Source organism: Xiphophorus maculatus, chromosome 23 (assembly GCF_002775205.1).
Source record: "Xiphophorus maculatus strain JP 163 A chromosome 23, X_maculatus-5.0-male, whole genome shotgun sequence".
Classification (NCBI taxonomy): Eukaryota; Metazoa; Chordata; class Actinopteri; order Cyprinodontiformes; family Poeciliidae; genus Xiphophorus; species Xiphophorus maculatus.
The window spans coordinates 14,032,892-14,046,373 of NC_036465.1; the positions used below are offsets into that span (position 1 = coordinate 14,032,892).

Below are 13,482 nucleotides of genomic sequence, written 5' to 3' on the forward strand. Positions count from 1 at the left end.
AAGTAAACTACAAATAAGAAAGTCACATTGCCGCATGTTCAAAGTTTATATTTGATCGACCCTGAGTGATAAGTTATGGCATAATTTTAAAAATATGTCTGTAACAAAAGATTTTTTAAAAAGTCGAAAAGGAAAAGAAACGAAAGTTAAACCCACAGTCGCCGCTAGGTGTCGCCAGTGAGAACACTTAGTGGATATCCTGCTTCCGGTTTTTAACGGCAAAAGAAGTTCCAACTTCCGGCTGTGGACCGCCCTGTGGTTGTATTTGTCCTGAATTTCATCAAACAGACGCCCAGAAGGCTCCCGATAAACCCCCCGGCTCGAGGCCCTGAGACCGAGGGACGGGTTGGATGTTCCGGCTTGATTCTGAAGGGGTCCGCCATGTCTGTGGTTTTTGACGGGAGTCCGCTGAAAGCGATGCAGAGCTCCCACAGCCACACAGCTCCGGCCGCTCTGAGGTAGGAGGAGCCCTGCGCTGAGACATGTTCTCTGTCACATCGGAACCTTATTAAAGTATTAACAACTCTGGAGGTTTTGTAACATAATTTTTTACATAACCTTAAGCTTACGTGCGTTTTATTAAGATTTTTGTCAAATATAAAGTAGGGCTGCAACTAACAATTATTTTAGTCATTGATTAATCTATCGATTTCTCAGACAGTTGGTTAAAAACATTGACACTATATACAGATTTTTATTTAAAACTTTTTTGTACAATAAAAGAAATACAGCAAAAGATACAAATAAACAAGTAGCCTGTTGACATTTTTTGAATTAATTGATTAATAAATGAATAGCAAAAGGTGCCTAATAAGAACTTTTTTTGTAGAATTTGAAGCTAAAATCATTCCACTTGAGTTTTATATAGAACATATTTACAAAGGTTTCTTTTATCATAAATGCACAATGTTTGTATTTTTGGTATAGTTTTGGATTAATTATTGATTTGAGTCTGTTGTTTTTTCAGCAGTTGGCCTTTTTGAGTCTCTATACTCCTGTTAAAAATGAATAGATTACTATATTAGTTGATAATTTGGACAGTCACGACGAGTCCAATTAATCGCTTCAGCCTTCATTAAATGTACTACTTAATTGTGAAGTAGGAAAGAAATTTGGCTTACATTTACTCTTAATTCGACTTAGTTTATTTATGCAGCACCAATTCACAACACACTTGTCTCAAGGCAACTTACAAAAAAGTTAATTGAATCCAACTGACTGTTTATGGAAACCCAGCAGCACTGACTTACAGTTCCTCCTGAATGAGCATCTAGCTACAGTAGAGAATTGCTTGCATTGTGTTGTTGACTTTACAGCAATCCCTCATACGAGCAGGCATGTAGCGACAGCGGAGAGGAAAACTCTTCTCTATCAGGAAGAAACCTCCAGCAGAACCAGGTTCAGTGTAAACAGCCATCTGCCTCGACTGACTGTGGGTTTGAGAAGCAGAGCAGACACACAAAAAACACAGAAGCACTAGTCTAGGAGTACTTTCTGTGTTAAAAGTAAAAATTTCCACCTCAGTCCTTTGTACATCCACTTTCTGCTGCATTTACAGCTGCGAGTCTTTTCAGTGAACGTCTCTACCTGCTTTACACATCTAGACACCGAAGATTTTTGACAGAAACTTCTATGAAAAGCATCTAAAGTTCAGTCAAATGGAAAGGGCGGCACCAATTTTCTAATTTGTCAGAGTTTCCTATTTACATGTAGGTCTGGACTTTCGTTCTAACACATGATCTAATCCCCTGGCAGCTCTGGTTGTATGTTTAAGGTCTTAGTTCAGCTGGAAGGTCAACCTACACCCCAGTCTTGGGTGTTTTGCAGTGTCTAAAAGGTTTTCTTTCAGGATTGTCTGGTATTTAGCTCCATCCATCTTCACATCAACTCTGACTGATTTCCCTGTTGGGCTTAAGCAAAACATCCCACTAATATGTATCACTGTATTAACTGTGTTTTCATATTGTTGTGCAGTTTTAGGTTTATGTTTTTGGCGTTTTGCATACCATAAAGGTACATTTTTGGCATGTGGATGGGGCTTTTCCAGGTCAAATCAAGTACCAATGAAATATTGTATGTAGTACAAACTTGTAGTACAAGTTATAACTTGTATAAGTAACTTTTACAGATTTTTTTTCTTTAGCAACAACTTATCATTTGTTGTCATACTTTAATCCCGTCCTTTCCCTCGCAGTGCCCAGGAACTCTCCCAGGAGATCAAGTCCTTCATCAGCGGCGTCGACGCGGTTCAGGGCCGGAAGCTCGGCGTCAGGGAGCACGCCCGCTGCGCTGTGCGGTTGCTGCGCTCGGTCCCGGCCTGCAGGGGCGCTGTGCTGGAGCATCTGAGGGGAGTGTATGACGAGCATGTGTCGACGTTTCTTCATAACCTGGAGACGGAGGGAAACGCCAGCTCTGGGTCAACCTCCAACCTGGAGGACATCATACAGGTGAGACTTCATCCAGGTTTCCTACGCAGCCTTAAAATATTTAGAAAAGTGGTTATTTCCATAATTGTTTAGCGAGCTGCAACTAACAATTATTTTAGTAATCGATTGTTCTGATGATTAGTTGGATAACACTTATAACATGGGAAAATGTCTTGTTAGAAGTGGAACTCGTACTTTTTCATCAATATTAAGGAATTATTGACTTAAAACATGCTGCTATTTTCTGCTGAAAAGTTACTTGTGAGTTAGTTCGTTCTTATTTCCAGGGTACTAAAGTATTTACACGAAATACTGGAATAACAATATTTGCTAAAATTTGTGTTTTTACAGTTTTAGTGTCATAGATTTTGATAGGGCTGAACAATTGAATTAATCATGATGAATTGATTTACTGAAACAATTGTCAACTATTTTAGTAATCGATTAATCATTTACTGGAGTATTAAGACTCAAAAAAACGGCATTTGCCATTTAAATTCATATTAAAAATAGAAATTTGAAAAAACCTTCTGTGGTGACATAAAAGAATTGCGAGATACGCCAATTGTTGTGTCCGATTAATCGTTAGGACTAATCAGTAAACTAATTAATAACTAAAATAATCATTAGTTGCAGCCCTAGAATGAAGCACATCCCAGTTGCTCCAGATATTAAAAGAAACAGTGACATGATCCTGAAAAGAAGGCAAACTTGGCAACTTGGTGAATGTTTCTCAAATGTTTAGAATATTCTGAAATCTTGGAATATAAGGGATTATGTTCCATGTATCAAATATTTGTGTGGATTATTCCTTTATCCCTTCCTGTCTGCTGTAGGAGGTTCATGGCGTCCTGTCGGAGTTCATCCGTCTGAACCCGCGGGCCTGGGCCCCACTGGTCTCCACCTGGGCCGTGGACCTTCTGGGCCAGCTGAGCAGCAAGCACGCCGGCCGCAGGGTGGCCCCCCACTCCTCCAGCCTCAACGAGCTGCTGCAGCTGTGGATGTCCTGCGCCGCCACGCGCTCCCTCATGGAGGCCTACTCCCAGTGCCTGGCGGCCATGTTGGCCTGGTGCCCAGACGCCTGTGTGGACGCGCTGCTGGACACGTCGGTCAAACACTCGCCACATTTCGACTGGGTCGTGGCTCACATCGGCTCCGCCTTCCCGGGAACCATCATCAGCAGAGTGCTGGCCTGCGGGCTGAAGGACTTCTGCTCCCACGGGGCCAAAGATCAGGGGCCCCTGGTGGAGAAAGGCAACAGAGTGCCGAAGATCGGCTCTGTGGTGGGGATCCTGGGCCATCTCGCCGCGCATCATTCTGACAGCATCAGGAAGGAGCTTCTCAGGATGTTTCAGGAGAGCTTGGCCCCCTCTACTCCCCTCTCTCCCTCGTCCTCCTCCACTTCCTGGGAGGCGTCCCCCCAGCTGCGGCGCGCCGCTGTGCCGTTCCTGCTGCAGCTCGCCGCCATGTCTCCCAACCTGTTCGGAGCCGTGTCTTCGGAGCTGGTGGAGCTGCTGCGGCCTGCGGTGCTGCTGCAGCTGCAGGCTCTGCTGCAGGGCCTCCCCAGGGAGGAGCTGGACAACATGCTGGGGCTGGCCGTCCACCTTATCAGCCAGAGTCCCACGGGGGGCGCCCGAGTCCTCCGCTTCCTGGCGGACACGGCGACGCCAGCATCCGTCATCATCTCCGGTCCGACGCCGTCGCCTCATGAAGGAGTCCGAGAAGGCTGCGACCGCCTACTGCAGATGCTGCTGCTGCATCTCCACAAACTGGTCTTCAACCGCTCCGAGGGGTCAGAGGTCAGCCCTTTCTGTTCGACCTCCTCTCAGCCACAGAGGGTCATCCCGTTTCTGGAGGAGCTGCGCTCGCATGTCGCTCCGCTCTGTGCGGAGACTCTGCGCCTGGAGAGGAAGCGCCACCTCTGGCTGCATCAGCTGCTGTGTCTTCTGTCAGTTTACGGCGGTCCCAGCGTCGCCACGGAGACGCTCTGCCAGCTCCTCACCCAGGCCCGCAACCCAGAGGAGCTGGCTCTGGCCTGGCAGCTCCATGCCACGCTGTCGTCCTGCATGGCCGGGCTCGTTCCGGCCGCCGTGACTCACTGCGTGGCTCAGATTCACACTCACACTCTGGGCCGGCGGCAGCTGCGCCAGCTGCTGCTCAACCTGGCTGCGGTGCTGCAGAGCCAGGACGAGGAGAAGAAGGCAGCAGCAGCAGGAGCTCAGTCCTCCATGGCCGCCCAGATCGGCTCCGCAGTCTCCGTGCACCTCCATGATTTCGGGCCTCTCTTGCTCCACGGAGACCCGGCTGTGTCTCACGCCGCCGTGCGCCTGCTGTCCTGCAGCCCACTGCCCCGCACAGCCTCCCCCGCGCACCTGCTGCTGCTCTCCAGAGCTGCTGTCACGCATTTCTTCCTGGCACTGCGGAGACGTGGGGAAGCAGGGAAGGCTGGCCAAGACGCGGGGCAGTCGGGCGAGGCTGTGAGCTGCTCGGTTCTGCTCCTGACCCGGTTCGCAGCATACTCTGCCCTCACCCTGAAGGCCATCCTTCAGCAGCTTGTGGAGGGGGCGCTGCACAAGGGCAACGCTGAGCTGTTCGGCGGCCAAATCGCCGACATGTCTGGAGCTCCTGTGGCCTCTCCGTCCGTGTCCCCTGACCTGGGCGCGTCTCTGCTGGACATTAACTGTCGGTTCGGCACCACGGTGAACTTTTCCGGCAGCGTGTGGTCGGTGTTCCACGCAGGAGTGATCGGGAAAGGACTGAAGGCTCGCACTGCTGCAAATCTGCTTGATCCATCAGAAGTCATCCAGGTGGGTTACTGACGGAGTTGTGATCAGAGGTTTGCTCATTATGGACACCAATACATATTAATGATGATCCTTCAACGATTAATTTTAGTGGTTAAATCAGCAAAAATACACAACAAATTGAGACCTGGGCATTAGTTCATTCATTTTTATTTGTGATTTTGTTGTCATTTCCCCTTGAAACAATTTAATGGGGCGTTATTATGTAATGTAACTATTTTATCTTTATATCATGTTATAATGTTCAATCATCAAAAACATACCAGGATTGTTGCCTTGACTCTTTCACGCATGTTTGAGAAATCCTCCAATTTTCATGGCAACCAGTCAACTGTGCAAAACACTTGGGTGGGCCTGGCACCGCCTTCAAGGCGCAGCTCCTACTCAGAGCTGCAATTTCCAAGCTTCCGACTCACAGAGCAGTCCTCCCTGCAACTCCCTGACTCAGCTCCTTCAGACTAGCCAGCAGCAATTAGCAAACACTTGGTGGAACTGCACATCTGCTGAGCTCTAGTTTAATTGTAGAAATGTTGTTAAAGAGTTAAAAGAGGAACCATGGTTTGATAACTTCCTGAAGGTGAAATTTCAGAAAGAGCAGGAGTTTTTAAAGAGACAGAGGCCTGATTTCAAGGCATTAAATTTCAAAGTCTAATTCCTTTTAAGTCATATATATGTAACATTTTTATAACTGTTGGTTCAGTCTTATAGCTAACTGTGCTATAAAATGGCACAATGTCCCTAGAAAACACACAATACTGCCCCGTTATATAATTGATAATAAATAAAAGTTCAAAAGTAATTTAAATACTAACTGTATGCAAATTGCTGACCATCACTTTGTCAATATAGTCGTTGATTCCTTCACATCCATAGGATCTAAATCAATAAGACCGAAGCCAGTTATGTAAGCTGCGTTTCTATATTTTCTCTGCAGAACATCCAGACTCTCCTGGCCGTCATCGTCCAGTGCTGCAGTTCGTCCAGCCTCAACGGGTCACAGTCGCCGTCCGATCCCGAAGAGCCGCCACCCATCAACGCTGAGGCAGCCAAGATCGTTGCCGTCACGCTGGTGGAAAACGTCTGTCCAGACGTGGCCAACGGGGAGCTGCCCTGGCCCCCCGAGGAGCACGCCCGCACCACCGTGGAGCGAGACATCCACATCCGGCGGTGCTTCGAGGCCCACCCGGTCCTCTTCCACCTGCTTCAGGTTGTGGCGGCCGGACGGCCGGCGCTCTGCTACTGCTCCGCCGTGCTCAGAGGCCTTCTGGCTACGCTGCTGTCCCACTGGGAGGGTTCCCGCGAGGCTTCATCAACAGACTCTCCTTGGCACCTGCAGGCCTCTTGCCTTCTGGTGTCCTGCATGGGCGAAGGCCAGCTCCTGCCACCTGTGCTGGCCAACGTTCACGAGGCTTTTGCTCACCTGACCCCATTTGAGGTGAGGCTGCTGCTCTTGGCCGTCTGGGAATACGTCAGGGGCAACGGGCCGCTGCCCCAGAAGTTTGTTTTCAGCTCAGACAAAGGCATGTTCTGCAGGGATTTCTCACGGGACGGGGACGTGTCCAGGTATGTGGCACCGATCCACAGCGTCCTGCATAAAAACATCGACAGACTGGGACACTTGTGCTGGCGGTTTCAGCTCTGAGAGGGAAACAAACTGGTGATGCAAGTCAGCAGTTACTGTCACACGGGGAGATCACTGTTGTTACTTAAAGAGTGGACTTAAAATTCATAAATGTAAAACTTTGTGTGTAAGTTTGTGTTTTAGATTATATTTTCTGTACTTTTCCATTCAACTTCTATTAGAAAGCCCTGGGAACTGTTTAACGGTAAAGAGAAATAGTTTTCAAACTTAATTTGTAATTTTGGTTCAGAAAAACCACTAATTCTAGTTGTTCTGTAAACATACTTTCCATCTTTTGTTATAGAAAGAAACTTGTTTACACCACATTGCAAAATAAATCCCCATTTAGCTGTAAACAGCTGCTGAATTTGTACTTTTTTGCTGCATCATCAGGTCGATCTGGAGATCATTACAGGTAATAAGTTTGGCTTCTAAATTAAAATCAGTCATATTTCATTTCTATTTCTCCAGGTAATTCAACATTGTGATCTCTCTGCTGTCTTACGTAAAGCCACGTTACAGTGGCTAATGGAGGACTGAAACATGTACAATGTCTGCACCAGCTACATATAAAACTTCATGATCTATGATAGGTAGTTTTGTTTACCTAAATACCAAGAAAGGACCACAGACAACGTTTATGAGTTTTCAACCAAGCTTCTGCAGAAGGAGGAAGCATAGCAAACCACTTCTCCAAGGTGTTTACCATGCGTTCTGACTCCCTGTAGCAGAGCCCGTCTTTTTATTAAGAAAGGAGAAAGAAGGGGAGTCAGAATGGAGTGTGGGAGAGTGATAAATCAAGGGGTGGCTATTCTGAAACAAGGAAGAACTACATTCTACACACAAGCAGTTCAAGGAGTATCCCAAGATAAGAAGAAGCAGCTGCAGCTTCAAGGTTTAGGGAAAAGCAAAGTTTTGTCTTTCACACGGTTTAACAAATTCCTCCTCTCTGGGGTGTGAATACTAAACCTTTAAATGAAAAACAAACTGGTAACTACTTATGTGAGAATGATAACAAAACATAATTATTCTAACAATCTATACAAACATTGCTTGTGGTGCCTTAGGAGAACTCAACCAAGTCTTAAAGAGTCACTTAAAGAGCAACATCTGTCTTTAAAGATCTTGTGCATCCTTCTACCATTAGGAGTGATGTTTACTTATCCCCAAAGTGGACGATTACACCAGTACTTTGAGACATTTTATGCATTTAGCTGTTGGGTTTTAAATTATTTCAGATGAGTTGCGCTGCCTGGAGTCCTGATACAATTTTATAAAAGTTTTGTTTGTTTTTGAGGGGGTTCTATTAAGCATTGTAGACTCTGCTGGGCAGAAAAAAATATTTTATTTCTATTAAATTCAATTCAGTGGACTCTAAATACGAGATAGCAGAAGCAATGTCTTTACCAACAACATAAAACCAATTGTCATCAGAAAACCAGTACACAAATATAAAACATTACAATCAATTACATTACAAAGATCTGTGCTAAGAACTGAACCTTGGGGTTCACCTTTATTTAGCTTTCAAACTGATTTTGAATTTTTCAAATTGCCTTAAGGTTTTCAAGATAAGGCTACATACATCCATTTTAATGTCAAAGGACATGTAGTAATACAACTTTAATAAGATTCTGTTGCATGTTGCATACTGTCTGTAATCAAGCTGCCGAAGAAGGCTGGTTCTGTCCTTGGGACTACTGTGGAAATAATTGTGCAAAGGATTATTCATAAAATAAATAAAATAGACAACCCTGCTCATCTTCTTCATGAGACTACTTTCCAACAACAGAGTGTTTTCAGTCAGAATCTTCTTCAGATTAGCTGTAATACAGACTAATTCTGGAGATCCTTCTTGGCCACAGCCATCTACAACGCTGCTGAAGAACCTTGGATAATGACCTACAACATTTAATTTCCCTTTGGGGTTGATAAAGCATTTTTGAATGAATTTTGGGAAAAATATAAACAGAATAAAGTATATAAAAAAAGTTCAGCTTGATTTAACACTAGGAGTACTAGGTTTTTGATTTCTCCCTAGACTTACCGATACAGGGCCAAAATGGCCCTGAGTCCAAACTGACGACTCTGATGGCTCAAATTAGCATCCCTTCTTCAATTGTAAATGTGGCCGTTGACCGTCAGGCCAGAAGGTAGGAATGTGAATAGTCCATGTTGGGGGTGGGTATCTATGATACCTACAACTAGTCAGTTTAGTTTTGAAGCATACATGAAGTGTTTTTGGAGAGATGTGACCTTTTGCAGCTGATCCATGATGTTGTGCTGCATTATCCAGGTCATTTTGCCAAATGTACATAGAGTTTGCAAAACATACAATCTGTTTCAAAAAATATGCAAAGGTTTTTCTAAAAGAAATTAGTAATGTTTCTCTTTGAAATAAAGCTAAGAGGGTATAACATGACAGTTTAGAAATAAACTAACCAAATTAATTGTGTTGATCCACCTCAAAAAAATCATGCAAAAAGTGTAAGCAAAAGAAATCTGGGAGACTTTGCACATGCAAATTTGCATGCAGCCTTTTGTGCTGTGGAGGATAAATAGGTGACTGCTTCACCTATTTAGTTCACAAGAACTAATGGCATTTATTTCAGTCATTATCTTGCGGGGGGTGACCAAGGTTCCATCACTATGTGACAGCTGGTCAGCAAACCTGGCAAACATGATTGACATGGCAGCACTGAATGCACATGTGCTTTATCAGGCATGCATTGGGGTGCAGGAGAGACGGGTGGACTTCCTGGTTGAGCTTGCAAAAGAGTTGGGTAACTCTCATGTGAGTGAGATGAAGGCACACAAGGAGAAACTGCTTCGGCAACAACCTTCCACACCCAGCTCAGGCAAAAGGGCGAAGTGTCAGGTCAACCATCGATGCAGGATGCGTGTCCTGAGGCCGAAACATCATCAGTGACCCCTCACATCCCCACCATGGACTGTTCTCCCTGCTGCCCTCTGGAAAGAGGTTCCGCAGCATCCGGTGCAGGTCCACCAGGTTCCGAAACAGCTTTTTCCCACTTGCTACCAGACTGCTGAACTCTTACCTGGACTGCACTCAAAAACTGGTCTCCACTTTATACCTTGCACATGTACAGAACTAAATAACTTCTATTTTACTGTCAGGCCTGCACTTTATATTTTATATTTAGATTTATATTCATATTTTATACTGTATTTTATTTTACTCACAACATTGGAGCCTCAAACATTGTCCTGAGCCGTATGCAACGAAATTTCGTTCTGTATACACCCTGTGCATTGAAAATGACAACAAAGTCAGTCTAAGTCGAAGTCGAAGTCTAAGGAACAATTGTGCAACTGTGAGATGCGTTGAGGCCATTAACACTAGAACTACCAAAGATTCCCAAAATGGGAATCTTCCTCTAGGTACCAGAGAGGGGCCAGTTTGGCCCTGTCCCTAGAGCTACCAGAGAGGGGCCAGTTTGGCCCTCCAAGAGAGGGTGTGAAGAGACGCCTTTGTTATGTAAATAAGGCCATTACTGACGCACCACAAGAGGGGGGCAAAGCTGAACTCTGCATTCCAAAAGAAGGGTCATTGAACACTTCTACCTTTGTATCCCAGAGATGGGTCGATTGACCTGAGGGGACAAAAGGTCAAAAGTTGAAATGCTTTTGTGAGTTTGGCTCTCCTCCCTCCTCGCTGATGCTTCAGACAATGGCTACATATAAAATTGAAAGGATGCTAATTGGATTCATCAGCTTTTTGCATTTTGGACTCAGTGTATTTCGTCTCTCTTTCAGGACTACAGGGGGAGGTCGAAATTCTCTGGCATGCTAGTGTTAATCAATTTAAATTTCATGTTATTTCTTTATTTTATTTTATCTACAACTTCAAGTTGGTTATTACTGTGTCTTGTCTCTATTCTCTATGCTGCAAAGCGAAGTAATTTCCCTGCTTATATAATATAAAGATTATATATATTATATTTAGCTTAGTTTTATTTTAGCAAAAAAGCACAATGAATTATTTTTAATATTTTAAATGGAGAATTAGAAATTTTACAGACAGGTACCAGATGTATTTGTGTCTAAGTCAAGAGGTCAAGAGGCTTTTTAGTTTGCAAGAAGCAGGATGGAGAAGAGGATACAGAAGATATACAAAAGAAATATACAAAAGAACAACTGTTATTTGTTTGAATGCTTTTTATTTTTGTCATTAAAAACAATTAAAAAAAATACAAGAAATAAAACAATTCCACAATTATTTGCAATAGGCACAGTGGGACAGCAGGGGGCTGTGTGTGTGTGTGTGTGAGTGGCATTTCAGCCCTCATTCTGCGCACTGTCTGCACTGTCGGCACACATCTGGCACTGCCAGTTCATGGGCTTGCTGCATTTGCCACATGCGTATTTGAAGCAGTCAACGCATCTCCTATTTGTACTATTTTTAATGCATCGACGGTTGATTTGGCACTTCGCCCTTTTGCCTGGGCTGGGTGTGGCAGGTTGTTGGCAAAGCAGTTGCTCCTTGCACGCATTCTTCTCACTCACATGAGAGTTAGCCAACTCTTTTGCGAGCTCCACCAGGAAGTCCACCCGTCTCTCCTGCACCCCAGTGCATGCCTGATACAGCACATGCGCATTCAGTGCTGCCATGTCAATCATGTTGTAGAACACGGCAACTGGCCACCTCCGTGTTCCTGCACGCACGCTGTACTCCCGCACCATTTTGTCCATCACATCCACACCGCACTTTGCTTTGTTATATTGTTTGATGGTGTTTGGCTTTCTTCTGGTGGTATCCTCAGTCTCAACCACGCTGTGCATGCTGCTGAGAATGTAAACGACCTTCTTCCTTTTGGGCACATACACTGTCAGCGTGGCATCAGAGGTTGAAAACACCTGAGTGGTGAATTCAGTGCGATCCATCTGTCTAGCGGATTGAGGAATTTCCCGGCTTCTCTTGTTGACTGAGCCGAGGATGGTGGTTTTCCGGCTACGCAGTTGTTGCGCAAGTGACAGTGATGTGAAGAAATTGTCCGTGGTTACAGTTCTGCCCTGGTCCATGAACGGTTCCATCAGCCTCATCACTACAGTCTCGGACAGTCTCTCCCCGCTGGGACGACTGGGGTCCTTGCCAAGATATGGGAAGACATTGCAGATGTACTGTGATTTCAAGTCGCAAGCCACCCAAAACTTGATGCCAAACCTGTCCGGTTTTGTTGCTATGTATTGAAGGAAACAGCAGCGGGTTTTTGTGGGGAAAAGCTGTTCACCAATAGTGATGTGTCGACCAGGGTTGTAGGATGCGATGCAGTTAGTGACAAACGATCCCCAAACATCGGAGATTGCAGCGAACTTATCGGTCTCCGCTCGCTCACGGCGTGTAAACATGTCATCAAAGCGTAGGTGTCGCATGATGTTTTGGAAGCGGTTTCGGGCCATAGTTGCAATGATCGTTGGGTTTCCCAGGTTTGCTGACCAGCTGTCACATAGTGATGGAACCTTGGTCACCCCCCGCAAGATAACGACTGAAATAAATGCCTTTAGTTCCGGGAGATCCATGAACCAATCCTGCTGCTCCTGACGTGCATGTTGGGTGGTCCACTGTTGAATGGTACGAAGCATCTCCAGAGTAATAAAACAGAGGAAGCTCTGAAGGCGACTCCGGATGCTTCGACTGGCCTCAGCGCTTGGCTCTCCATCTTTGGCGTACGGCTCTATTGGAGTGAAATGGAGATGTGTCCCCACTTGTTCCTGCCGCCACACTGTACCATCCTTCGTGGTCTCTGTCGGCTCACTCCCCGAACGAGCTCTCTTTTTTGGTAGCGGGAGAGTCTCCTCATCTGCAAGAAAAACAATTTCAAATCAACGTTTTGTTTCTTTCTAAATAAAAAAATAGTCAGGAAAATAAAATAGGCAGGTTGAGAAAACTAACCTGAAGAGAGCTCAGAGTCCGAATCCGGTTGAGCGTCTAGGTCTTCTTTGTCTATGACTTCTTCATCTATATCTTCTCCTTCTGAATCCCAAGGCTTGAAATTCTGCATAAGTAATTCCAAAGCCTCTTCAGCATTCATCGGCTTCTGTGTCCTCTTCGCCATCTTGATTCTTGCAAACTAAAAAGCTGAGTGAATGTCCAGATATTTATACTCCACAGCACAAAAGGCAGCCTGCAAATTTGCATGTGCAAAGTCTCCCAGATCTGGCCCGCCTCTCACCCCTCCCCACACTCAGGAACCACCAGAAGCAGTTATTTTCAAAATTTCTATCCTGTTCCAAGGACAATCAGCGTGAACGTTGATGTAGTGAGTTTGGCTCTCCTCCCCCCTGCTGGTCCCTCAGGCTATGGTCACATCTACACGGATGCTAATTAGACCATTCAGAGTCGTCAGTTTGGCCACATTTGGATGCTAATAACCCAGTTTTGCCCTCTCTCGGTAGTTCTAGGAAGATACCCAATTTGGCCCCTCTTGGTAGAGATAGGAATTTCTCAAAATCCTGGTAGTCCTAGTGCTAAATGTCGGTTTTACAGGTAAGGTTACACTTTTTAATTCATATTAAGGATCTAAGAACTCTAGGTTGCTCTTGCAGTCAACAGGCTGCACCACAATTAAGCACCACAATAGCCTGAAATAAATCCACCGTGACAAATCCG

At 45.2% G+C, this 13,482-nt stretch overlaps 2 protein-coding genes across 2 annotated transcripts; one reads left to right on the top strand and one right to left on the bottom strand.

Annotated features, from left to right (window-relative positions):
- Positions 1 to 153: 153 nt before the first annotated feature.
- On the top strand, positions 154 to 7,781 carry ints5 (integrator complex subunit 5). The gene is made up of 4 exons (XM_005806542.2): positions 154 to 458; positions 2,195 to 2,447; positions 3,263 to 5,233; positions 6,165 to 7,781. Exons 1-4 carry the CDS (start codon positions 382 to 384, stop codon positions 6,870 to 6,872), a joined length of 3,009 nt encoding a protein of 1,002 aa, XP_005806599.2. The 5' UTR covers positions 154 to 381; the 3' UTR covers positions 6,873 to 7,781.
- Positions 7,782 to 11,030: 3,249 nt separating this feature from the next.
- Positions 11,031 to 13,063, bottom strand: LOC111606997. Its single transcript, XM_023328678.1, has 2 exons — positions 12,766 to 13,063; positions 11,031 to 12,673 (listed from the first exon to the last, which is right to left on the bottom strand). Exons 1-2 carry the CDS (start codon positions 12,926 to 12,928, stop codon positions 11,151 to 11,153), a joined length of 1,686 nt encoding a protein of 561 aa, XP_023184446.1. The 5' UTR covers positions 12,929 to 13,063; the 3' UTR covers positions 11,031 to 11,150.
- Between the last annotated feature and the right edge of the window lie 419 nt (positions 13,064 to 13,482).